The sequence below is a fragment of the Sycon ciliatum genome, chromosome 1, assembly GCF_964019385.1.
Source record: "Sycon ciliatum chromosome 1, ocSycCili1.1, whole genome shotgun sequence".
NCBI lineage: Eukaryota > Metazoa > Porifera > Calcarea > Leucosolenida > Sycettidae > Sycon > Sycon ciliatum.
Window position 1 is genome coordinate 37,580,268 of NC_088643.1, and position 27,816 is coordinate 37,608,083.

At 45.7% G+C, this 27,816-nt stretch overlaps 2 protein-coding genes across 2 annotated transcripts; one reads left to right on the plus strand and one right to left on the minus strand.

The window, feature by feature from the left end:
• Nucleotides 1-70: 70 nt before the first annotated feature.
• On the minus strand, nucleotides 71-1,621 carry LOC135824386 (uncharacterized). Its single transcript, XM_065337119.1, has 2 exons — nucleotides 1,327-1,621; nucleotides 71-565 (listed from the first exon to the last, which is right to left on the minus strand). Exons 1-2 carry the CDS (start codon nucleotides 1,495-1,497, stop codon nucleotides 425-427), a joined length of 312 nt encoding a protein of 103 aa, XP_065193191.1. The 5' UTR covers nucleotides 1,498-1,621; the 3' UTR covers nucleotides 71-424.
• A 162-nt stretch (nucleotides 1,622-1,783) lies between these two features.
• LOC135824381 (phosphatidylinositol N-acetylglucosaminyltransferase subunit A-like) lies at nucleotides 1,784-27,753 on the plus strand. Its single transcript, XM_065337115.1, has 14 exons — nucleotides 1,784-1,980; nucleotides 2,059-2,149; nucleotides 3,245-3,310; nucleotides 3,518-3,640; nucleotides 4,301-4,476; nucleotides 6,169-6,284; nucleotides 7,797-7,904; nucleotides 8,113-8,219; nucleotides 9,889-9,971; nucleotides 11,068-11,153; nucleotides 11,914-12,041; nucleotides 19,571-19,626; nucleotides 25,304-25,403; nucleotides 27,117-27,753. Exons 1-14 carry the CDS (start codon nucleotides 1,964-1,966, stop codon nucleotides 27,252-27,254), a joined length of 1,395 nt encoding a protein of 464 aa, XP_065193187.1. The 5' UTR covers nucleotides 1,784-1,963; the 3' UTR covers nucleotides 27,255-27,753.
• The last annotated feature ends 63 nt before the right edge of the window (nucleotides 27,754-27,816 follow it).

Here is a 27,816-nt window from a genome sequence, read left to right on the forward strand (position 1 = left end):
AGTTGTATTGTGAATCGGCCTTTACGCTACGAACAGCCATTGTACAACACTAGTGCGGATAACACAGAACTCGGTGTCGATGTACAGTTTCAAGAAAGATAAATGCTTAGAACTAAGTCTGAAAGATGCCAGCCAGCAGCAACATAATCATAATGGTGTCAAGCACCAGAGAAACTATTCTTCAAGTGGATGCGAGGACAGTGAGAGCAGAGAACAGCAAGGCAAATTGCCACAGGGGCACCTGCAAGTTGTCTTGTTGATGGATGCATATGAAACGTTCCCTGCACCAGAAAGCTAAAGAGCGGGCCATGTACAAGATGATCATAATTATTATGTTGTCATATGACTGGGATGGGAGCATGCGTTAGAAAAGCAGTGAGTCTACAGGGAGCCATAGGCATATGACTATACATATGGAGGCTGTTCACTTGAGCTTCTCAGCAACGTTCTTGACACCAGTTGCTGTGTAGTTGTACGCCCTGTCCCATTGCTGATTACGATTACATGCGGTTGATAGCACAGCCGTCACACCATTGTTCCAGCGTCTGCGCACGGAATCGGTTATCTGCACACAAAGTATTGGGGGACACATTAGATGCAGTGGAGACCAAGACATGCAATGAAGCTTTCAAAGTACAAGTGCATCTCACTGAACCACTGCTGAGCAACAAACACACACACACACACACGTGCACTTGGAGAACGCGATAACACTCAAACCTGACTTACTAGTATGTGCAGCGCATGTGCGCGTGTGTGTGTGTGAGAGTGTGTGTGTGTGAGAGTGTATGTGTGTGAGAGTGTATGTGTGTGTGTGTGTGTGTTTTATTCAGTACAGGGCATACTGTCGTACATGTGCATCTATAGTCTATACTAGTGGCGAAACGAATATCACAACCCAGTAGCCGAATATTCTTCGGCTTAGCGAACGAACGAACGAATATATGTCCACCACCGCATCGTCCGCCATCACAGACATGCCAGAAATGGTCGTGCGGTTCCTGCAATTTGAGGAACTTATCTAACCGTGCCAGTACATGTGCACAGTAGCCGGCTCTATGAGTATGACTAGTCATGTACATAATATCCCCATCATATGCACACCTATACCATGTATACCAGTTATGCTTTATAACACTCAAAATCTGATAACACATGCAGTTTACACTCCGGCCCCTGTTTCTCCCCAAAAGCCTACACGTGTCAGGACGTTATCACCGATTCCTTTCAAAAGGAATAGTACGAGCTCGCATGTTCTCAAGAAAAGGGAAGAAATTCGGTTCTAAAGTTCTGACACGCACGCCATATAGCCACAATAAAACGCACCGTGCCATCGAAGACTCCGGCTTTGCTGTTAAGGCTGTCCACGATTTGTGCTGATTCTGCAGGAGTACCCCACACATTGCCCTTGACGGAGCCAACACCCACAGCACCTCCAACGCCAACAACGGCAGTGGAGCGGAACAGCAAACTAGCAACGGCTGAAGCAACCGACATCGCGTTGGGATACAATTACAGCATTCGTGAGCACAGCCTCTCGGAGTCTCCAAACTTCGACGAAACCTTCAGATCACTTCTTCTTATCAAACGAACTTCTCATCCAGTTTTCATTCTTTTGACTGGGCTGATCAATCTTTTCAATCTCGAGGAACGTCGAGATTTTTCGTTTCGATTACGTAACTCAAGAAACAGATTGCGTCACACGTACATAATAATTAATTTTTATTATCGTCACGATTCTTTCGATTTTATTTTTTTGAAATTATTTGAAGCTTCTGCACGTGCAGCTCAGGTCGTTGCTGCACTGAATTATCTGGAGTATTTTATGAAGTGGAGCGACTATCCACTCAGCTCTGTTTCGTGCTTTTTGGTGTAGCTGTTGTTCCTGACTGTCACAATGGCCTGGAGAACAATCTCATTCCTGAGCAAAAGTGGCTCTGTTGTCTAACAGCATGAAAAGAAAATGCGGCATAGCATTTGGTATGGGCACTTCTTTGAAGTTTTCGTCTCCGCAATTTGCCTTCTAAATCTGCCTTATTCTTGCTGCTGTTGTTCCAGCATGGTGTCCGACTTTTTCCACCCGAATGCGGGCGGGGTGGAAAGTCATATCTACCAGCTATCTCAGTGTCTTATTGAACGAGGACACAAGGTAAAGAAGACCCCCTGTAACAGGCGAAGGGAGACGAACATACATGTAGAAACAATGTCAATGGGTGTTTCCTTCTCCGTTTGGGTCCCAATTGGCATAAAGAGCACGAGTTGTGCTGTCACCATTATGGTTCTGTCTGTTGAAATTCAGAAAGTGAACTGCATACTACATTGTATGTACATGCACTTCCTGGTCCTGTAGCAAAAGCTGTGTTGGAGCCCAGAACTTACCCACCGGTCCTGTAGCAAATGCTGTGTTGGAGTCCAGAACTTACCCATACTGGTACTGCATGCATTTGTGACACAAGGCGAGCTGTGCATAAGTGCTCTGCTGTGCTCCGATAGCTAGAGGACTCTGCACAGATGTCAGCCCGGCACAGAGAAAATAAGGCCGAACCTGATAACAGTGAAAAAATGAATATACATTTTTCAAAGCCAGATTTAAACCAGGCCCGAATGTGCCTTGTCAGAGTGCGCAAACTGACAAGTCATTGGGCTCTGCGTTGCACAATTATTAGCAAAGGCACAACCCCACGTGAGAGGAGGTGTTTCGTCGTTTGTGGAGTACGCACTCGCAGGTGGGCTGTACAGTTGTATGGCTATACAGGCCACCTGCAAGTGCCTACTCCGTTTTTCATTCCAGTGCTGTCCAACAAGTGAGCTGCCAGCTAAATACCCTCACTATTGTTGTTCTTCACCAAGTCCATCACACGAGTAATTCAAACGGATAGAAACGTCACTGCAATACAATTATCGTGATGGCTAGTGGGTACATATTGTTGTATTGCAGAGACGTTTCTATCAGTTTGAGTACCTCATACATGTACAATGACTTTGGTAGAGAACAAACATAGTGAGGGTACTGAGCTGGCACTGAGCTGGCAGAACTCTCATTACTTACATCCAAGTAATCAGGTACACTCCATGCATGCAGTGTACATGTCACGCATACTGGCGAGCTGGTGCTGACACATGGCCTTACACATCTTGCACTTGACGAAACTTGCAAGAAATCACCACTTCCTGCTCGCTACACAGTGTTTTGTGTGAACTGCTGTACAGTGACTGTGTGCTTGTTTGCTTGTTTGGCATGCAGGTCGTTGTGATCACGCATGCTTATGGTGAACGTGTCGGTGTCCGTTATCTCACCAACTTTTTAAAGGTACGCCCTTCTGTCTTTGTAAGTGCTGTGTCTGGTTTGTTTCTGCTGGGTGGGCGCAGGGTAATGCTGTGTCTGGCTTGTTTCTGCTGGCTGGGCGCAGGGTAATGCTGTGTCTGGTTTGTTTCTGGTGGCTGGGCGCAGGGTTATGCTGTGTAATGCCTGTTTGGTCTTTGCTTTGTCATTTCCTTCTAATGTTTTGTGTTACAGGTGTATTATCTCCCGCTTGGAGTGTTCTATGCTCAGAGCACGTTACCGACTCTCTTCACGTCTCTGCCGTTGATCCGTGACATCTGCATTCGTGAGCAGATCACCATAGTCCATGGACACTCGGTATGTGCGTGTGTGCGTGTGTGTGTGTGTGTGTGTGTGTGTGTGTGTGTGTGTGTGTGTGTGTGTGTGTGTGTGCGTGTGTGTGTGTGCGTGTGTGTGTGTGTGTTTATTTTTATTTCATTTTTTACTATGTTCACATACCCAACTCGTAAATAATAATGAAAGACAATGGTACTGAGACTGAGACAAGGACAAACGTGTGTAGCGTGCGTGCGTGTGTGTGTGTGTGTGTGTGTGTGTGTGTGTGTGTGTGTGTGTGTGTGTGTGTGTGTGTGTGTGTGTGTAGTGTGCTATCTTTGTGTGTCTTGTAGCAGTGATTAACTAGCTCATTAAAATGCCTGTCAAGCTAGAGCGATCTAAACTTTCAGGCCCTACCGACAGTGCTGTGTGGTGCCTCCCTGCTGGCCGTTTAGTTTGGATGTGCATTGGTGATGGTGATTGCATGCACCGTGCGTACATGCATTGGACTGAGTAAGAGTTGAGGCTTACCGTACGGGTGTCTCTGACTGACGTTAGACACTTGATACTGAATACTGGCCGGCCCAGCAAACTAAGCTAGGAGTGTATAGTTTGATTTGTCAGCACATACTCGTTATGCCTGAGTGATATGATGCTGGTGTTGTTTGATTGTGACTGTTCTATACGCACTGCACTCTGCAGGCATTCAGCACTCTGTGCCAGGAGGCTCTCATACATGGCCGCAACATGGGACTCAAGGCCGTCTTCACTGACCATTCGCTGTTCGGATTTGCCGATGCCAGCTCCATCATCACAAACAAGTTCTTGCAATTCTGCCTGTGTGACGTGAATCACACTGTGTGCGTGTCCTACACCAGGTGAGTGGTCATCTCTCACCACGTTGTGCTCAGTACTGTATGTACAATGTGCCATCTCTCACCACGTTGTGCTCAGTACATGTACAATATGCCATCTCTCACCACATTGTGCTCAGTACATGTACAATGTGCCATTGGGCGCACTCAACTGCAAGTTCTAGTATGTCTCCAATCTAAACTGACTAGTGATGTCATTGATAAGTTATGTGCGCATGCACACACACATGCCTATACACACACGTGACATACACACATGCACGCACACACATGCACACACACATACACACACACACACACACACACACACACATGCACATACACATACACACACACACACACACACACACACACACATGCACACACATGCACACGCACACACATGCACACGCACATGCATGCACACACACACACACACACACATGCACATGCATGCACACACACACACACACACACACACACACACACACACACACACACACACACACACACACACACACACACACACACACACACACACACACACACATACACGCACGCACACATGCACACACATGCACACACATGCACATGCACACACGTGACACACACACACACACACACACATACATGCATGTTCCCACCCACACATGGTACGGTGCCCCTGGCTGATCCACATCACAAGCGGTGGTCACATGTGCACCATAATGAGGACAGTTGGATTGAGATGTTGGTATGGGAGCCATACAGGCTGCTGTTGCACTCCATCAAAGCTCTAGAGTGGCAATTGAATCGACGTTGAATATATACATGTAGCTGAAGTGCGGGAATGTTGCATTATTTAGCAAGACAAATGGCACGGACATACATTCTTCTCAGAGAAAGGCCAAGTGTGCTGTGGAGGAGGAGGGTGTTTCAAATAGGAACGGTTTAACAGCAAAATTTTGTAGACCCGAACTGATCATCAGTGTGGATTGTTCACTTGAAATATGTTTGTGGAAGGTAGCTGGCATGTTGAAGTTTGCTCTGAGGCCAGAGTCGATCGAAGCAATACGTCAACAACTCACCTGCTTGGTATGGCGCTTCTGGTCATCGCAGAGCCATGAACTTTTGGCTCGGAGTAAAACACATAGTAGTCTCACTGTGACACATGTTTTCTAATCAAAATACCAAGAGAGAAAGTGAATATTGAGCCCGTTCCGGTTTGCGACATATGTCCTTTTTGAAACACCCTCCTCTACATGGTGTTGGGATTCATCAGCTTGCATAATGGCCGAGTCTGTCTCCCTCCTCTACATGGTGTTGGGATTCATCAGCTTGCATAATGGCCGAGTCTGTCTCAACATCCTCTTCTCAAGTACATGTAAATCAATGTTTTAGTCTGCAATTTGTTCTCCACAGGCTTGTTGCTGTTGTAGAGATTTTTCTAGCGATCCTTTAACCTGCCCTGTGCTAGTCTGTCGTTGATCATGCCCTGTGTGGTGCATACCATCTCCTGGTTCTGTGCAGTCAGACCTCGCTTATCCGGTCCTCTTTTATCCGGAGAAGAAAATCTTTGGTTACCGACTTACAGCATAATGATTGTCATGCATACATACAGTATGTGTGTTCGATTATCTGGTTCCCTTGCCTATCCGGATATTTTTTATGGAAAACGGATGTGTGCGGTTAAGCGAGGTCTGACTGTATAACTATATTCTCTGTCATGCTACTCAGCAAAGAGAACACCGTGTTACGGGCATCTCTACACCCCAGCACCGTCTCAGTCATCCCTAATGCCGTGGATGCCGGTATGTTCACACCAGATCCCAGCCAGCGCCAGCCTGGACGTAGTAAGTATGGATGCTTGAAGGTGTACATGTGTGTGTGTGTGTTTCTGTTCAGTGTTGCTGCCGATCTTACTGGTGTCTATAAAGTAGTAGGAATATTTTGTAATGCAAGTTAGTGTTACTGGTATACTGCACACTACTTAAAAAAAAAGTAGAATGATTGCAGTTTGGTACTAGTGTGTGAATGTCACCTCATCTGTCCAGTGTGTCAATGTCATCTCACTCTGGCAGATGTATCTGTAGCAGTGCAATCATGTCACTGTTGTACTGCTGTCACGGGCACTCTGTTAGCACTCTGTTAGCACTCTGTTAGCACTCTGTTAGCACGTTGTTCAAATGTATGCCAGTTGATACCATTTCTGTTGACAGACTGTGGAAACCCGTGGCTATATTGTTGCGCAAGCTTCGCTAGGAATGTCAGCATCTCAATGATTGTGTGAATATGTATATATTCGTGTTGACAGACGTGATGCTGATGTAGACACAGACAGTTTGGCCTTGCTAATCTCACTGTATCTACTCGTGTAGACAGACAGTTTGGCCTTGCTAATCTCACTGTATCTACTCGTGTAGACAGACAGTTTGGCCTTGCTAATCTCACTGTATCTACTCGTGTAGACAGACAGTTTGGCCTTGCTAATCTCACTGTATCTACTCGTGTAGACAGACAGTTTGGCCTTGCTAATCTCACTGTATCTACTCGTGTAGACAGACAGTTTGGCCTTGCTAATCTCACTGTATCTACTCGTGTAGACAGACAGTTTGGCCTTGCTAATCTCACTGTATCTACTGGTGTAGACAGACAGTTTGGCCTTGCTAATCTCACTGTATCTACTATTTACTATCTACTATGTACAGACTATGGTACAGTGATAATGATAGTGATAGTGACAGGGTAAACTAGTGCAGTCGCCGCACCTTTGCTGCAATGGTGATATTTTGCAGGTTCTGCAGCAGCAACGTGTGCTATTTTATGAAATCTTCTATAACAATTGTAATTGTCACATGGAGAGGGACATATTTGACATTTTACTCCCTGGGTGCCAGTAGGCTTGCTCAGTTGCATGGTTACTTTTTTCCTGGGTGGTTAGGGTATTTCCTGGGTGGTTAGGGTATTTCTCCTGGGTGGTTAGGGTATTTCCCTTGGGTGGTTAGGGTATTTCCCTTCTCAATTTTAGTTAGTACTACAGTACAGTGCTGCTGTGTGGTGATGGCTCTTCCATGCTTTCTTGTAGGTATGCTTAATATGTATTGGTCCTGTGCATAATCTGTGGTGTCCTTTGGTCTCTGTTTTGTGTACTTGGATATCGTTGTTGCCTGATGATTGCGAGAGCATGAAACTTCAAGTCGCAGCACACAAGCCTTGATTGTCCATGTTGTTCTGTTCTGTACTTGGATATGTATGTGTTTGCGACTTTACGTACTTGTGTTTGCGTACGTGTGTTTGCATACGTGTGTTGGTGTGTGTACATGGTATGTATGTGTACGTGTGTGTTCGTATGTGTGACTGTTCAGTCACAATTGTCGTTGTTAGCCGACTGGTCTATCGCAAGGGAATGGACTTACTTGCTGGCATCTTGCCGATTATCTGCAATCGTCACGGCGATGTGCACTTTCTCATCGGTGAGTGTAGAAAGTATTATGACATGGTATGTGGAGAATGTGCTGGTTCTAGTGCTTAAAGTCTGTAACAGAACAGGCCAGCGCACTGCATGCCTACCTACCCCAGTACTTGTACTATTGGGGTGGGGTGATGTTACATTGGCAATGGCCACTCCTCCATTTTGTTTTGTTTTCATCTTTAATACCGGTATCTGAATGTTGTGTACAGGTGGTGATGGCCCGAAGCGTGTCAATCTGGAAGAAATCTGTGAGAAGCACCAGCTGCATGCACGCATGCATCTCTTGGGATCCATTGCCCATGCGGATGTCCGGAATGTAAGTTTAGAAAAGAAGTTTGTAAGATTGAGCGCGGGATCATTCCTGGCGCTTTGCCATACTGGGTGGCTGGGGCGGTACACCCGTTATGTGGCCATTTTGACTCCATTTTCAAGATACATTGTAATTGGTATGATGGAGATGAAATCTGGACATGTGAGCGGGTCGAGTAGCGATCTCATGTTGCCCCATTTTCAAACTTTCGAGAAAAAGGACTGCGTCGTTTTGGGTCAACTTGCGAAGGAAATAGTTGTGACTAGTTCTGGCGGCGGCGCTGCATGCTGAAGGTCTTGACCAGGGTGTTTTGACAGCGCGTCAGTGCAAGCTCAGAGGGGTCCGTTGGCAGTGGCAGTCCGAGTGAGCCGCGCGAGCCCCAGTCGAATCCTGCAGGAAACTTGTTACTGAGTAGCCAAGTGGAAATATTACTTCTCTTTGCAAGAGTAGGGCTTGCTAAACGGCCTCGTTGAACGTGTTTTTCAAGGATTTTCACCCGTTTTTCGTGTTTGTGTTTTTCAGTACACTGAGTAGGCAGAGTTTCAAGAGAAAACTCCACTTCCCCCATTGAGGGGGGGGGGGGGGGCATGTGATTTCTACCCGACCTGCTCACACATGTTTCTCGGTGAATCTCTTGAGAATAGTTCTCTCTAGTTTCTTTGGTCCTGCGTTCTTTTTTGAAGAAAATTTGAAAACATTTTACGAGTGGTGCGTGAAAAGTGAGCTCGAACTCATGAGCGCTCGAGCATAGTTGCACAACCATCGAACATTTTGATGTTTGTGCTAAAGGAAGATTTGTCCTAGCGTAGTACCCGTGTTTGACCTAAAGAGGTTTGACTCTACATGCATTGTATTGTTTATTTTAAGGATTCTTCAGAGGTAAACTGATACCTGTCATGGGAGTTACTCCAAACCAATAGAATAATGAAAAATAGAAGTATGTACCACACTCCTCACGAGTGCATGTGTATGTGTGTGCGTGCGTGTGTGCGTATGTCCGTGTGTGTGTCCAACCTGTCGGAAGGCTACCCTCTTGCCAAAGCATTTTGGAAGTTGGACTAGTTTCGGCTCCACAATCCAGTGTGTCGTTACTATATAGCTTTCATGGCTGAGGTTGGTACGTCTGTTGGCCCTGGGTTCCCAGTACCCAGTTGCCGAGACTGTTTGGTAAAATAAATCTAATTTCACTTCAAGGTACCAGTGCATCTAGTGTCTGCTTTGATCGAAGCAGCGTGCTGTCTATACTGGTTACCCCAGCAAGTGTAGGGTGTGCATAGGTAACTGTCTTGGCCGTCCTATCCGATGTACTCCGTGTGGTGTAGACCAGGTGTGCATTGGGGGGGGGGGGGTCGATTCACATGGCTTCTCCAGTTGTGTGGATTAGACAGTTATCTGGCGCTTGTCTTGATCTATTTCAATCAGAATCAGATCCGCTATCGTTGCTATAAAGAGAAAATCTGTGGGTGCACATCCAGTGCATTTGCAGATTTGCGTGCTTCTCTTGCGACGGGCGTATACATGGTACATGGTGTGTGTATGTGTGTGTGTGTGTGTGTGTGTGTGTGTGTGTGTGTGTGTGTGTGTGTGTGTGTGTGTGTGTGTGTGTGTGTGTGTGTGTGTGTGTGTGTGTGTGTGTGTGTGTGTATGTCAACATCTTGTTTTCATTCTGTTTCAGGTTCTTGTCCAGGGCGATATCTTTCTGAACACATCCCTGACTGAGGCATTCTGCATGGCCATAGTGGAAGCTGCCAGCTGTGGGTAAGAACTAAGAACTGGAAATTGACATTCAATACAGTACCACACTAGTACAAGCGGCTAGTAAGTAGTACCGTAGAATCCCGCGGATAGGCCGCTGGGCTTATCTGTTTCATAAGGACATTTCGGTGGGCTTATACAAGAACATGGGCTTATACGCGGACACGGGCGTATACGCCAACACCAAAATTGCGCTATTGAAAAGTACCAAGGAAGTGAGAAGTACATTGCTGAAACCCACTGTGCAAACAAAAACAACCGATGATTGTGTCGAAATGTACAAAAAAACAAAAACGTACATGTCCTACTTACATGGTACTTGGGCTTGTACAACGAAGCTTGGTGCTGTTCGAACTTGGCCTGGGCTTATGCGCGGATGGGCTTATCCACGGGATTCTACGGTTTTACCAAGAGTCCATGCCCCCCGAGTGTGCACCTCCTGATCGGTGCCAGTCCAGAGGCCTGGTCAACGAAATTCCTCTGATTGCATCATGGTGGTGCATTGCAATGAATCACACTGGTTATAGCAATGAATCACACTGGTTATATTAATCCAGAAATCAAATGGAAGGAAAATCTGCCCAGGATGACTGGACGTGCATGATGTAAAGTAGGGATATAGACGCGTGCTGGGTCAAGACCAGTTGCACACTCTTGAGGAGTTTCTAACTCTTGATTTTACTCGACAACTGTCTACGGTTGAACTCTCATATTCTCTGTGCCATTGACTTTTTGTTGTTGTTGTGAATTTTAGATTTTCTTCTCCAGGCTTGTTTCTTCTCCCTCATGCAGAAACAACAAGAGTTCAGACATTCCTCCCTCTTGGAGAAAAAAAACAAGAGTTCAGACATTCATTTTAGATTTTCTTTGTGCTTTGAACTGGTGTTCTCAAGGCTGTAAATTGAACTTTTAACTCCTTGCAAGCCTGGGAAATTCCCATCGCACTTGTGACTGCTGTCGAACGCAGATTTTCTGTGAGTCAATTGCTGAGTAGGCGCGCGTGTGTGTGTGTGTGTGTGTGTGTGTGTGTGTGTGTGTGTGTGTGTGTGTGTGTGTGTATGATGTGCATGTACATGTAACTTGCATGTGTCTGTTGTAGTCTGAAAGTGGTGAGTACAGATGTAGGTGGTATACCGGAAGTCTTACCCACTGACATGATACAGCTAGCTGAACCCAGTGTGGATGGTAAGTGTGCAGCCTTTCAGAGCTCTTGTCTTGCTCACAGCTGTGTGAACAATTCAACACACTTCTTAGTGGATGCACTATCAAGTTGGGGTGAACGACTGACCAAAATGCCTTATTGACTCAGGGCCCGTTTACATAAACCCAGGTGCTTATGGTAGGCCCTCTTTGATCAGTGAGTGATCCAGTCATTTTAGTGCACGTGTTGACTTGATGTGGCGGGCCGCGGGCGTATTCAGCCTGCCTGTGCTGAACTAGCCCTACCCCAGACCCACACCCCCCCCCCCCCCCGGACTTATTTTCTCATGATAAGCTCTAGGCGTATATGCGAGGTTTTCGTGTTTCTATTTTGCCTCTGGAACCGGCAAACATGTTTGTCATGAACAATACATGGCTACATGTATTCCTTTATAGTTTCTGTTCTTGGCATCGGCTCTTCTGACCTTTCCTTCAGTTATGTACTCAGTTGTCTTCACTCTCTCTCTCTCTCTCTCTCTCTCTCTCTCTCTCTCTCTCTCTCTCTCTCTCTCTCTCTCTCTCTCTCTCTCTCTCTCTCTCTCTCTCTCTCTCTCTCTCTCTCTCTCTCTCTCTCTCTCTCTCTCTCTCTCTCCTCTCTCTCTCTCTCTCTCTCTCTCTCTCTCTCTCTCTCTCTCTCTCTCTCTCTCTCTCTTCTCTCTCTCTCTCTCTCTCTCTCTCTCTCTATCTCTCTCTCTCTCTCTCTCTCTCTCTCTCTCTCTCTCTCTCTCCTGTGTTGTGTTGTCAGGCCTTGTAACCGAGTTAGAGGTAGCTATCAGCAATGTTCGCCAAGGCAAAGGCATCTCGCCCGAACAGGCTCATGCCCGTATTGAACAATACTACCAGTGGTCTGAGGTGGCGGAGAGAACAGAGAAGGTAATCATCGGTACGCACTGTAACACACCGCACACCACACACCTTGCTGCTGAATAGTCTGTTCTGCAAGATCATGTCCTGAGTTGTGCATCATGATAATATCACATGATGTGTGTGCATGTGTGCGTGTGTGTGTGTGTGTGTGTGGGTGTGGGTGTGGGTGTGGGTGTGGGTGTGTGCCAGCTAGTTCGGTTGGCAGGCACACTTATGCCAGGTAGTGTTGGGTCTCAGGGGCGCCGTAAGGTTAATTTAGGGTGCTACGGTCAGCCACCTGAGGTACACTTGTTGAGAGGAGGTGGCTCCGCTAATAAATTTCGAAAATTCAGAGTCCACTGTGACATCGCAGTGATCGGTGCTTTTCATTGATTCACGGGTACCTGGGGCAAAGAGTGGTACGGTCAATACCGTAGTGACCGTAGCGTGTCCGACGTCCCTGGGTCTGTTAGCAACATGCTCGGCTGCTTGAAAGTATATCCTGGGTCTGTTAGCAACAGGCTCGGCTGCTTGAAAGTATATTGTTGTACAGTACCTACTACCTTTGTTGGTTTCACGGTACCCCCCCCCCCCCCCCCCCCCCCAAGGTTGCTATGTTCATATAGCGTATTGTCCGCTGTGTTAGCGTATTGTCCGCTGTGTTAGCGTATTGTCCGCTGTGTTAGCGTATTGTCCGCTGTGTTAGCGTATTGTCCGCTGTGTTAGCGTATTGTCCGCTGTGTTAGCGTATTGTCCGCTGTGTTAGCGTATTGTCCGCTGTGTTAGCGTATTGTCCGCTGTGTTAGCGTATTGTCCGCTGTGTTAGCGTATTGTCCGCTGTGTTAGCGTATTGTCCGCTGTGTTAGCGTATTGTCCGCTGTGTTAGCGTATTGTCCGCTGTGTTAGCGTATTGTCCGCTGTGTTAGCGTATTGTCCGCTGTGTTAGCGTATTGTCCGCTGTGTTAGCGTATTGTCCGCTGTGTTAGCGTATTGTCCGCTGTGTTAGCGTATTGTCCGCTGTGTTAGCGTATTGTCCGCTGTGTTAGCGTATTGTCCGCTGTGTTAGCGTATTGTCCGCTGTGTTAGCGTATTGTCCGCTGTGTTAGCGTATTGTCCGCTGTGTTAGCGTATTGTCCGCTGTGTTAGCGTATTGTCCGCTGTGTTAGCGTATTGTCCGCTGTGTTAGCGTATTGTCCGCTGTGTTAGCGTATTGTCCGCTGTGTTAGCGTATTGTCCGCTGTGTTAGCGTATTGTCCGCTGTGTTAGCGTATTGTCCGCTGTGTTAGCGTATTGTCCGCTGTGTTAGCGTATTGTCCGCTGTGTTAGCGTATTGTCCGCTGTGTTAGCGTATTGTCCGCTGTGTTAGCCGCACTTTGAAACGCCTATAATAACTCCGTTCCGTTTTCGCACCGTGTGACCATCAACTGGTATTCGGGCATCTTCAGCACGCATACGTTATGGGTTTGTTCAAGATTTTGGTCAAGTTCATCGAGTAAGTCCAGATCATCCGCCCACTGAAGCTCAGGGGCAGATGGAGCTAGGCCTGCATTTTCCCGTCGTAACTGATGTGTCAGCTGCTGCTGCTGCTGCTGCTGTTGCTGCTGCAGAACATGTTGAAAGTAGCATGTAAACAGCACACACGGCTCAGGCAATCTGCCTGTGGTGTGGCAACGCCATGGTGAAGGGCACCTGCAGTGTGTCCGTAGCATACTCAAACAGTCAACGACTGGGTGCTGTGTCCACAAGCAGCGTTAAGACCATGGCTCGAGCAAAAGGGACGCCAGGTGCTGCATTGAAGATTGATTCAAGCAGGCTGCTGCTGACACAACGCAGTAAAAAAGTTACATATTGACAAACAAAATTGAACCTGACCGCTTTCTGCACATAGAATGCTTCATTAGAGGATGTTACCAAACTAGCTCGTTCACCCCGTGCAACCACACATCAGCGCAACCTGAACAACCATTATTGGTTACACGAGTAGATAATCATTATAAATTGGGAGAGCAAAATATGAATTACAAGTCGAAGCAAACCTCCATGACCAACCAACTCTCAAACCCAAAAAAGACCAGCAGAAAATACAAGCTGGCATGCCTGCATGCATGCACGTACAAATTCATCATACAAGATGTACACCGGTAGCATATACTACTGATGTACAGAAACACGTGCACAGTCCGCAACAGACCAAGGTTCAAAAGGTAAGTTACTAGGGGTGAAACGATTAGTTCGAATATTCGAGTATTCGTTCGAAAATCTCAAACGAGCGAGTACAGTCAGACCTCGCTTATCCGGTCCTCGTTTATCCGGATCCCTCGCCATCCGGAAGAAAATCGCTGGTTACCGATGTGCAGCATATGTTATGCATACAACATAACCGGACCTCGCGATCCGCATACCGGTGCATGATTTTGAGTACAAACTGGTTAAAATGTGTATAAAAAGCTTCGTCGTATCCGGTTGCATGTGGCTTGCAGAAGCTAGAATCAGGGAGTTGTACAAGCAAATGAGGTCCTTGACCTGCTGGGTGCATGCGGACAGCACTCAGCAGCAGATCAGTTGCATGCACTTGTCATTTTTCTCGCTTGTTTTACATACTGTGCACGCTAGTTGTACTGCATAGGACCCGTCTACATGTATTTTCGATGTCACTGCTTTTGACATGCCACATGCATATACAGTATGTGTGTTCAGTTATCCGGTTCCCTCGCCTATCCGGATATTTTTGTGGAAAACAGATGTGTGCGGTTAAACGAGGTCTGACTGTATTCGAAATTTTGCACTTGATCGTTTTAATTTTAATTTTATTGTTTTATAGTACTGGCATTCTATTTTTCAAAAACTCCTGTTGTACTGCTCATCGACTGGTATGCACGCATTATTCGTGCCTTTGAGTCAGTATTTTATGACTTGGACGATGCGATCACCACGGCAAGTAACGTTATTTTGTTTTGAGATAATGAAAGTACTGGTGAAAATCGTTACTTTACACTCTGTACAAGACGTTGGCGACTTTTGTTCTATGTTCACAGATAATTTCTTCCGAATTGGTCGAGAACTCACAAATCTAGCGCTTTTGAATTTCGATAAAATACTCGAAATAATCGGATACTCGATCGAATATTATGAATGAGTGATTGGTTGGTCAAAATAGATACTCGTTTCACCCCTGAAGGTAACGATTCAAAAGTCCGTCACTACGCAAATATAATACTTGTACTTGAACGAAGAGAACATCGATGAAGCGTAATTTTTATAAAACGGAAAGTACTGCAAAGCAGTTGTACAGTTCAGAAATATAAAAAGGAATAAGACATTGGATCAACTGAGTAACATGTCAAAATAAACAGTTCTTCGTCTCCAAGCACTCTAGCTTATAAACAGGATCACTATAGGCGGGTAGTGTGGCAAAACAAGTTGCAATGATGAAAAGCGCGGTGTACAATGTTGCAAGACAAGACGCGAATTGTTGCACTGCAGTGAGTTTCCTGGGAAATGATTCGAGAGTTCATGAACCACATGCTAGGTGCAGTTAGTACAAAGTTGGTACAAGATAAATTTCGGTTCCAGAACTAACCAAAATGCAGAGCCAATAGCTCTGCTGAATGATATTGGTAACTAATTATAAAACAGCTGCTTGGTTTTCCTGAAGAAAATCTGAGAATCTACTTGAAGTAGGAAAAAAGACTGCTTCAAAAGGGAACGATAATTTAATACAGTGTATTCTGAACAAGTGTGAATAATGGGTAGTACAGAAAACTAGTAACTGTTGGTTTTTCTGTGAGGCAGAATCTGAAGAATTACTTATGCGGTTTGGGTTCCACAACGGTGAATAATGTTCTTAAAAATCAGGCGGGTATCCTCGTTTCTGGAGCCGTGTCCAGAAGAGTTTGCGAATATTGAGATTGTCTACCAGCAGCTGGTTGGTGCGATTGTATCGAATTAGCTCGGCGTTTATGAATGAAAGAAGATTAGTGCGGGGGTGGCCTGACTTGAAAGGCATGTATAAATATGCATTCCTGTCTTTCTGGAAAGTTCTGTAGGAGATTCAATCTATCCACATCTATCTTTTAAGAGTATTTCTAAATCTAGAAATACGGCTGTAGAAGAAACATCAGACCAAGTGAGCTTAATATCAGATAAATCGCTGTACACGATGGCATCAAATTTTATCCTTTCGAAGGTCTTGCTAACTATTAAACATAAATCGTCAACGAACCATCCCAAAAAAGTAAACTGATGAACGGAAACTTTGAGGGGCTTTTTCTCGTGCATAAAGAGAAAATATTAGCAACGTCAACGGCCATTGGGGTACTCATGACCATACCGAACTCCTGATGGAAGAGCTTTTCCTTAAACTCAAAATAATTGTTTTCTAGGACAAATTCGACTAGGTCTACAATAAGAGAGCGTAATGGGTGTTCGGTTTCGGCAAGGAAATCATTGATAGCTGCTACTGTGTCTGACCAATGCATGTTAGTGTAGAAACTGGTGACATCGGCTGTAACGATCATAGCATCAGCAGGAAAGTCTTTACTGGATAAAACATTCGTGAGACTATGAGTGTCCTTGAGCACAGTGTTAGCAGGTGTCTTGGCAAAGGCTTTACATAAATGGTGGTCTATGAGGCGAGATGCAGGTGTGGTGCGATAACCTAAGCAAGACACTATGGGTCTACCCTTTACAATGCCATTAGGACCTGGAGCCTTATGTATCCTATTGATGGTTCATGACTGCCACGATATCATGTAAAGATTGTTCAAGAAAGTCTAGCTCAGCAACTATAGTGTCTGGACTAGCTGATTTCTCGACTGGTGTTGGAATAAATATAATAGTACTTGCAATCAGACACCTGTCTATAACCTTCTGCTACATAGTCTTTCGTATTGAGTACACCTGTTCCGAGGTTCTTATCTGCGTTAGCTATGACAATATCGGTACGGTTGATAAGACTGCATAAAGCATGCTTCTCACCTGGTGAAAGGTTACACGGACGGTGTAGAGAGCGAGCAGCAGCTACCCCAGCATTGAGTTCTGTCTTAAACTCGATTAGGGCGTTTCTGTAGGGATGGATACTCGTGGTGGTTGTCTTGACGACTTAAGATGGAAACCACGAATATAATCATTGCGGTGGATGGTGTCAGCGAATTCTTAGCATCAACACTAGACAGGCGTAGTGAGAGTAAAGCAGAATAGCAGTGTGCTTGAACAACATCAGCTGTATGACTAAGCTCTTGAACAACATCAGCTGTATGACTACGCTCTTGATCAACATTAGCTGTATGACTAAGCTCAGGATCGTCTTTCAGGGCTTTTAGAAGATCTTCAAAGTCTGTTTTGGCTTCAGCTAATCGTTCTTTTGCATTGTTGAGCTTATCGTTGGCAGCAGAAATTCCATTCTGGGTGAATTGGGTCGACTCTCTTAGGATGCATTGGGGAGATAGCACATATTCAGTTTGGTTACAGATATTTACACCTTGCTGATTACGTCGGATGGTGCCAGTCGAGGTAGTGACGTGTCTGGCAGGGTGCTGAAACGTAGTGTTTGCAAGTCGCATGCCAGTTTCCTCACAGCTCTCCAACAGCACCTCTCCGTTGGAGCTCCTTTGACCGTTTGCCCACCTGCCTAAGCAAGTGTACGCGTCGGATGCTTGGCGGCCACCTACCTTAGCGTTGAAGTCGCCTACCACGAGCATGGGTGTTCTCTTAGCAAAGCTAACTTACAAATAGGAGTCGGAAGTGAGTCATAGAACTACTCCTGTCCAACTACGGGTGTCTTCTCAGTCGTTAGGAGAGTTGGAGCGTACGCTGAGATATACGCCATTGAGCTCTTGTTCGAGGATGAAAGCAATAATAGAGCATAGCCGAGCCAGTCAGAGACCGCTCTCCATCGTAACAAGTGTGGAAGTAGGCGAGGGCCAATAGCGAGGCCCAGTCCACCGTATTCAGTGTTGTTTGTGGATAATGAAAGCAGCGCATAGCCGAACGGTAGACTCCAGGTGCATTCGTCAATAATTTTAGTTTCTTGAACAGCAAAAACATCAACCGAGCGAGCTTTCAGTGAACTCGTCAGCTGCTCTCGCTGTAAATTGGACGAACAACTACGAACATTCCACATAGCGACTCTCAGAAGCTTACTAGTCATGGCTGAGGGATGAAGACGGTGAAAGAGGAAAGAGAGAGGAGAGAGAGAGAAATGTCATGGGCTTGTCAGCACCCAAATCCAAGTTTGGATGGCCAAAAATTCGAAATCTGATGTGCGGCTTATACTCTGAATGTCAAAAAAGTGTAGCGGATTCTCGGTCACATGACCTGATTTACTTCGGTTTCAATGAAATTCTCATATTATTGGCTTCATGAAATTCTCCGGTCTCGCGGTCACACTTATATGTATTACGACCGCTTTACCGTACACTGGTCCGTTCCGTGTCCTCAAGCGTGCTGACAAGCATTTCACGGTCGACGTCAAGGGCAAGTCCGACCAGGTAAGCATTGACCGCTTGAAGCCCGCATATGCTCTGCCTGTTACAGCTGCTGCTGCTTCTGCTCTTTCTCTGATTGTCCCGCCGGTTGCTGCTGCTGCCCCACCCCCTGCACGTGCTGTTCGCTTTGCTACCTGATCGGCTGGGCTCCTCCGTTCTTTGTCGCCGTGGGCTTTATGTCGGACCTTTTCTGGTTGCCGTGCGGTTTTCATTTTTTTTCTTCCTTTATACGCTTCTTCTTCTTCTACGTTGCGGTTGCCGTTTCTCTCCTTTCCAAAGTTATCGTTTCCTGCCTCCGGCTTGTACACTGGCAGGGGAGTAATGTAGCGGATTCTCGGTCACATGACCTGATTTACTTCGGTTTCAATGAAATTCTCATATTATTGGCTTCATGAAATTCTCCGGTCTCGCGGTCACACTTATATGTATTACGACCGCTTTACCGTATCAGCATGCGCCGTTCACTTCCGCACCGTATTATCCTTATTTGCATGCGTACTACAGCTGTGTACAACTAGATTCCAGTGCGCCGCTGGCCTTCCCTTTTGGTATAGTTGTACCGTACACCGTATTCAGCAGGCGAGCAGAAGTCGCCGCTCCTTGCCTTTTGCCTTGCTTCCATTATCTCTCTCTCTCTCTCTGGTTGTGAGCCGAACAGTAATGTTTCTGTCCTCTCTGTAATCTAAAGTAACATTAATTATGACACCAGATTCAATCGTTCGAAGTTAGTTCTAAATTCACGAATCCAGACTTTTGTATAGAATTACGTAGCGCACTGCTACAAAAGATACGAATTTGAGCGGCCGTTGAGCGGCGGAGACACCCACGTGACCAGTTTTGGCAGTGAGCAAGTACAAGTACGATTACAAGTGTGTGTGTGTGTGTGTGTGTGTGTGTGTGTGTGTGTGTGTGTATGTGCATGTGTGTGTGTATGTGCATGTGCATGTGTGTATGCATGTGTGTGTGTGTGCGTGCGTGCGTGCGTGTGTGTGTGTGTGTGTGTGTGTGTGTGTGTGTGTGTGTGTGCATGGCTGGTGGTTTTGCTTGCGTGTGGTGTGTCTGTGTGTACAGGTGTATGACTTGGTCTCGGAGGACACACCGATATGCCTAGCTGATCGACTGCACAAGTAAGTCACATTGTGGTGTATTGTAATCACAATCATGCAGTAACGTTAGGACAAGACGTGAACATGCAGGTGCCTGTGTGCATTTCTTTTCAAAACAAAACAGTACTGTAGCTATGATATACTAGTAGTCGGGGAAGTCAACTGCCTGATAAGTGAAGAACGAAAAAATTAACCCCACCAGGACTGGAACCTGGAACATTGCTTTTCATGACCAATGCTCTAACCATCTGAGCAATTCTCTAACCACCTGAGCAATTCTCTAACCATCTGAGCAATTCTCTAACCATCTGAGCAATGCTCTAACCATCTGAGCAATGCTCTAACCATCTGAGCGCGTGATTTCAAAGTTCCTCGCGGGAAATGTGGAAGAAAAGACTTTTTTTATTTAACTACTGTACTTCGAAAATTAGTTCATTTCCTTCAAGAAGAGAGAGAGAGAGAGAGAGAGAGAGAGAGAGAGAGAGAGAGAGAGAGAGAGAGAGAGAGAGAGAGAGAGAGAGAGAGAGAGAGAGAGAGAGAGAGAGAGAGAGAGAGAGAGAGAGAGAGAGAGAGAGAGAGAAAGAGAGAGAGAAAGAGAGAGAGAAAGAGAGAGAGAAAGAGAGAGAGAAGAGAGAGAGAGAGAGAGAGAGAGAGAGAGAGAGAGAGAGAGAGAGAGAGAGAGAGAGAGAGAGAGAGCGCGTGTATAGCACCTAATGCAATTTACCTAGTAAGGCCACACTTTGTTTTTTCTATGTTTCTCGTCATCGCCCGCGTAGGTTTTCAGAAATTTCGGAAGAAAAAAAAAGTTCATACTACGTACATGTGTACATGTATGTAGATCTACGTACGAGTGACTCGTATGGATGCAGGCGGAAGAAGTGGAAGGCGGAAAACTATCAGAAATTTCGGAAGAAAAAAAAAGTTCATACTACGTACATGTGTACATGTATGTAGACCCGGGTGCTCGAATGAGAGACAGGGTACCAAAACAGAAACAGCCTGAAATTGTACCGGTCTACGCTGCACATGCTGCAGCAGCTAGATGCATCAATCAATAATATGGCGTAAACGTTTGCACCACAGCATGCAGCAAAGGAGCGCTCCTCGTCCGTTCTCTGCGATGAAGGCTGTCATGACGAAGCTTTCAGTCGTTCACTGGCTGAGCTGAGCTTCGTGGGTCCCAGGAACAGTAGGTCGGACGAGTTCCGCGGCAACTGGCGTCTGTGGAACGATGTCGTAGGCAGAAAATCCAAGCAATAAACGCATGGCAAGGAAAAGATGAGCAGCATGGAGACAAGAGTGTGATAAGCGGAGACAAGAGTTTGATAAGCGGACACAAGAACGTTGAAGTAGCAAAACCAAAAATTAATGACGAGTGGGAAACGTTTGTTGATGCGATAGCAGATAAATGTATGTTCTCTTCGCCATCTCGTAATCAAACTTTATGCTCTCATTGACATTGTTGCAGTTTGCCTGATATTCGTGGGCTGATGTGATAATGTAGTGCAATCATGTATGGGACTACATGTACATGATTGTACAATGTAGTGCTGATACATGGTATACGCAGTGTCTTGTATGAATCACGCATATACATTGTACATACAGTTTTCAGTAGAAATTGTTTTTGTTTTTTCCTTGGCTTTTGTTTTTTTTCCGCCCGCCCGCGTACCTTTTGTTAAAATTTGCCGACGAGAAACATAGAAAAAACAAAGTGTGGCCTAAGTTGCAACACAGCGTTTCTGGGTAGTCGATGATTGTTGATGGCTGCCAGATTTCAGGATGCTCGAGACTTGGAGCTGTACATGACATGCGTGATGGACGAAACTTCGTCCGACGAGTCTGAGGAGGATGACCTTTTTCTTCTGTATAATGCTGCAATGCGTGAAGGCCAAGGAGAACATGGTAGACGAGGAGAACATGGTAGACGAGGACGACCTAAGCTGGATCTGAACGAACTTTCATTATCCCGATCTGATGAGCTGTTCCGATTTACGCCAACCGACATTCCTAGACTGGCAGCAGCCTTGGATCTGCCTCTGACGATGAGTGCTCCGAATCGCTCGCGCTGGGGAAGAGTTGAGGGACTGGCCGTCCTTCTGCGGCGGTTCGTTAATCCTAACAGTCTATCAGATTCAGCTGATGATGTTGGTCGGGGAGAAGCTGAGATTTCTTTGATTGTGAATCATACGGCAGATTTTCTGGCTCACCGGTGGGGACACCTATTTCTGCAAATAGATCAACCATGGCTGACGCACGATCGATTGGAAACGTACTGCGATGCAGTTTTCAGTCACACCTACCTATAATTACAACATATGGTGATTTATTGACGGGACTGTGCGCCCCATGTGTAGACCTATACGGGGCCAACGATTATTCTACAATGGCCACAAGAGAATTCACAGCTTGGAATTCCAGGCGATCTCGTGTCCAGACGGCATGATCGCACATCTATACGGTCAACTTTCTCTTAGCAGGTGAGGTTTCATCAGGTTCCAGAGATGATGATGATGATGACGATCTCTTGTTTGCAAGGCGTTGCATAGCACTCTCTCGCATGTCCTTGATGACGATTCGGTCCTCCTCTTTCTTCTTGGCCTCAGCCAAAGACTCCTTCCGCACCTCCTCCTGCTGATCAGCAGCAGACTCATACAAAGTTCTCACACTCACCAGCAAACCGTCGATCTCATTATAATCCTCAGATGTACCGGTTTGTCTGGCGCTGTAGTTCTCCTTCCTGATGTGTGCCTTCACCAGCAAATGAGTTCTATCTCGAAGTGTACGGATGGTTACCGGCTTCCATTTGGCGTCGTAGTTAGTTGCCAAATTCAGGAGTACAGTGTTCCAGGCCGGCGAGCCACGTGAGAAGGGCTTTTCGGTCGACGCTGCCACTTCTTTCAATAAATTGATGTCCTCTTTGGCTCCAAAACGAAATTTCTGGCACAGCCTTAGGGCGCGTTCAGACTACCGTGAACCCCGTCAAACCGTGAATGCCGATAAACCGTGAAGGACATTCACACTACCGATAACAAACTAACGTTTATACCGTGAAGTTTTCAGCTCTCACCGCGGCACTAACAAGGGATTTTCCCTTTTTTTCGCAGCGCGCATGCAGCCTGAGCACTTTTTTACTGCCGGTAAAAGTTTACTGCCGCAGCAGCCGCGGCAGTAAAACTTTCCCACCGGTAACGTGCCAGTAACGTCACGTGATCCAATCACCTTGGCGACTTTCACAATCGGTCACTTTTTATCGGTAGTCTGAACGCGCCCTTAGTCTGCGTGTCCTCGGCAGCCATACCGAAACAAAATTTGCTCGGAGAAGAAGATACCGGAAACACAAAACAAAGATAGCAAAGAATAAAATTACGCCTCTCGATCGATCGTACCTCGTGGGTTACAAAACAAAAACTACAACATAAAAACATCGACGCTTTTTGAACTCTTGCCCTCTAGCTCTTGGTGCAAGTGCAAAGGCAAATTCCTACGTCCTGCCACACCATACAAAAGGCCTTTTCTACGTCGAAAACGTTGCCTGATGAACGTACATCCTACGTCGCGACGTGACCCCGAAAAACAAAAAACAAACAGTTTCCCATTTTTTCTATGTTCCACTATTGCCTTGTCACAAAAAAATGCAGCGGACAGTACGGGTGCATAGAGCACCCGGAACGATCGATTTGTGGCCGTGTCTCCCCTGTGTGAACTGAAAATACAATTAAAAAATGAGGGGGGGGGGGGTAGGACTAGGAGAGTGCAGTCTCCCCCCCCCCCCCCCCCACACACACACACACTTGGCTAACAGTTAGAAATAGAACCCTGTAGCTATAGTTGGTGGACAATCCCTAGCAATATCCAGAAGAAGAAATACTGTACATGTAGAACCCCGATTATCCGGACATCAACTATCTGGATGATTGATTATCCGGACATCAACTATCTGGATGATTGATTATCCGGACATCAACTATCTGGATGATTGATTATCCGGACATCAACTATCTGGATGATTGATTATCCGGACATCAACTATCTGGATGATTGATTATCCGGACATCAACTATCTGGATGATTGATTATCCGGACATCAACTATCTGGATGATTGATTATCCGGACATCAACTATCTGGATGATTGATTATCCGGACATCAACTATCTGGATGATTGATTATCCGGACATCAACTATCTGGATGATCGATTATCCGGACATCAACTATCTGGATGATCGATTATCCGGACATCAACTATCTGGATGATTGATTATCCGGACATCAACTATCTGGATGATTGATTATCCGGACATCAACTATCTGGATGATTGATTATCCGGACATCAACTATCTGGATGATTGATTATCCGGACATCAACTATCTGGATAAGGGTAATATTGTTATAAGGGTACTGGTTCATTTCATACATGTACGTCATAATGCATGATTTTTGTTCATTTTTTACACTCTTCATAGCCGTCATAATGCATGATTTTTGTTCATTTTTTACACTCTTCATAGCATCAAAACTAAGGTACATGTATGTTCTATGCACATTGTGTACACAACAAGGCATTACTGGTGCCCCCATTGTATTTCGTCATGTCCCAGCGACTTCTCACGTGAAGCTTGCCCTACCTGGATAGGGGCCTCTACATATTTCCTGCTAGATATTGTTATAAAATGGAAAAAATGCTGAGTGGTCAGCCCATTTTATATCGTTATAGGGAACGGGTAATATCGTTATAGCAATACATGTATTGTTATAAGGGTAAGGCGCTGTATACGAAAGTCAATGGAGTGATTTGGTTTGGCAGAAAAATATCGTTATAAGGGTAATATCGTTATAGGGGTTATCGTTATAAGGGTAGGTTGACTGTACTCATGATCTCCAGAAAAGTCTGTCAACAACAAATTCCGTCGCGGGCCAAACCAAACGGAGTTGCGCACTCTAGTTGATGTACTCTTGATAATACGGAGGCTTAGCAAGACAAATAATACGGAGGCTTAGCAAGACAAATTTCGCTTTTGAGTTCACACTCCAATGAAAGACAAACTCGATGACAAAAGTAGCACTGGGATAAGAATTTGCAAACAGACTTTGGCGACTGTAATGCTCAACGATGTGGATGAACTGTCACTCCCTGGCAGAACTGTCACTCCCTGGCAGAACTGTCTCTCCCTGGCAGAACTGTCACTTCCTGGCAGAACTGTCACTCCCTGGCAGCCTGTTACAGTCGCTGCCGTTGGGGCAAGGCGTTAAATAATAATTATTATGGCACCGCTTGTCTGGGGCGCACTCGGGTCAGCAGGTCAAGGTCTTGATTGTGAGTTGCTTTGACCCTAAAGCACATAGAATTTGCAAATCCGGGATCGAAACACACACATTGTTTTGGATGCTATGATCTTGTGTTGTCAGTCCCTGTATGATGTAACAGTTATATGACTGACTGTATGCTATCTGCTAACGTCTCGCTCAGCCCTACAAGTAGATTGTATGTTGTTCATGTGGTGCTGTTGCATGCTGTTGATTGCTGTGTCTCTGCATTTCTTTGTGTGCTGTGCCCTCCTCACCCTCCTCACCCTTCCCACCCTTCCCACCCTCCTCACCCTTCCCACCCTCCTCACTCTCCTTCCCACCCTCCTCACCCTTCCCACCCTCCTCACCCTTCCCACTCTCCTCACTCTCCTGACCTTGACTGTAGGTTCTACTCACTCGGACCTGTTGCTGGCAAAGTCTTTTCTTTGCTGTTGATGCTGTGCTGTGTGTGGTTGATGTTTGTTGAGTGGTGGAGACCTAGCCAGGTGAGTACCGCCAACTGTTGTTTCTCTGCACTGTGCTGGATTAACGAGTGCCCTGCGTGGCTGGATGTCTTTGTGGATGCATGCATGCTGGATCAATTTGATCCGACGACCTCAAACCATGGCGCGCTTGGTTTTGATGGGGGCACATCAAGCGATTCTGTATTGACTGAGAGATTAGAGAGGTTCTGGAGTACGATTTTTCGTGCCAAAATCCGTAGAGGCGCTACGGATTTTGTATACGTTGATTTCGAGCAGTGAAATGTCCCGGAGTACGGAACTTGTGTGTTTGCCGTCATTGCCTAGGTTACGATTGCAGACACGTCACATTCCCGCGTTATGCCTTTTTATTTTGAAAAATTGTACCGAAATCAAAACTTCCCGCGGAAAATCGATGTTTCTCGTACCAAATTTGTACGCGAAAAATCTTTCTGCACCCGATGACGCAAAATCTCCATACGAAACATGGTTCGTATGAAAGCCAGTCCACACGGATTCTCCGTGCCGAAAAATCGTATGGAGCACACCTGGAAAAAATCCGTAGCGCCCATACGGATTTTGGCACGGAAAATCGTACCCCGGAACCTCTCTATTGTGTGCACGGGAGAAAATTTTACTCTTATCTTGCAATGCCAAAATGTTTTTTTTAAAATAATCGACATGGAGAAAGTAATTTAATTGTAGCTATGAAGAGTATAAGAGATGCAGACATTACTATTCACCATATTTTAAACCCGGGATAACCCGGGATAACATCAAAAGGAACAATACATACCGTACTGGCAATATATATGGTCGCAGTGAGGCCATGAAGCGTTACATTGGCACATGTTTACCGCACGCAGGGCGTTACATGCAAAGTCGCACAGGAGCCGTTACACAGGTTTCTATATTGCCGCAGTCCTTTTTTGCTATCGCAGGACTTCCTGCTGCGTCCAGTTTTGAACTTTTCACCACGCGGTACACGTGCTTTCACAGTTTTCAGCCTTTTTTGCAATGAAAAGATCGCCGCACCCTGCCGGACGCGCGTTACGAACGCAACGACAATTTGTCGCACTAGCCTGGTCGCGCGTTACGGCGCACCCCCTGCGTTACGCGTTACGCGGCAACATATATTGCCAGTACGGTAATCACTGTTCAAAGTGTGATAAAGAAGAAAAGAGAAGAGAAGAGAAGAGAAGAAAAGAGAAGAAAAGAGAAGAAAAGAAACCAAGTGGGATTCAAACATCAAATTCACAAGTGTGATATCAGTTAGCATGCATAATGTAATACGAGTGAGTGACAATAGAACGTAGAACACCTTATCACACTTTCAACAGCGATTATTTATTGTTGCTTTTGATGTAATCCACCTCAGTTCCGTATATTCCTGCTGTGCATGCCAACGGACACATGTGTATGATTGTGTGTGTTCGTGCATGCCAACTCGTGTGTGTGTGTGTGTGTGTGTGTGCATGTGTATGTGTGTATTCGTGCATGCCAACTCACGTGTGTGTGCATGTGTACGTGTGTGTTCGTGCATGCCAACTCGTGTGTGTGTGTGTGTGTGTGTGTGTGTGTGTGTGTGCATGTGTACGTGTGTGTTCGTGCCTGTGTTTGTGCATGCCAACATACACGCGTGTGCATGTGTAATACTATGTGTTTGTGCATGTGTGTGTTTGTGCGTGCCAACATCCGTGTGTGCTTGTGTGCATGTGGCACGCCTATGTGTTACAGTTTATTGACCAAGCACCTGATCTAGGCGGCTGTAGGGAATCCCTGCACCAGCAATACCATACCCCTGACACTGGCACCAGTAGCAAACACCAGCTAGAGAACAAGACCGCGCCAAACAGTGCTAGGAAGCGCAATTAGCCAATTAGCCTGGTTACAATTGTACCTGTGACACTTGGCTATTTTAAAAGAATTGTCACAATGATTTGAAGATGATCCCAGAATAGTTGATTTACTTTTTAAATTTTTTTTAGATTCTCTGTTATTTTCTATTCTTCACCACTAACCGTATTGATATTTATTACTCTTCCTCCCTTCCCCAATTTAGCTAAAGTAATACATGTACTTGACTTTTAGGATAGTTGGCTTGAAAGTTCCTGAATATTACCAGTGAATGTAGTGCATGCGGGGTATCACAAAATTCATTATTATTTTAGGCCAAGCAAAGCTTGATTATCGTCTCCAACCCAGAAATTGGGCAAACCTGGTGTTATTTTATGATTTTTATTCGCAAGTGAAATTCACTCCGTTTTAGCCTCGTTTACTTTTGAACGATTTTTCGGTGATATACATGGATGTTGTCCACCTGTCCAACTGTTCATGGAAAATAAAACTTTTGTCATGATTCCATGCCATTTCAGCGCCCTAGAGTTCAGCGAACGTTTCAGCGCCGTGAACCTAAGCGCCGAATTTTACAGCGCCA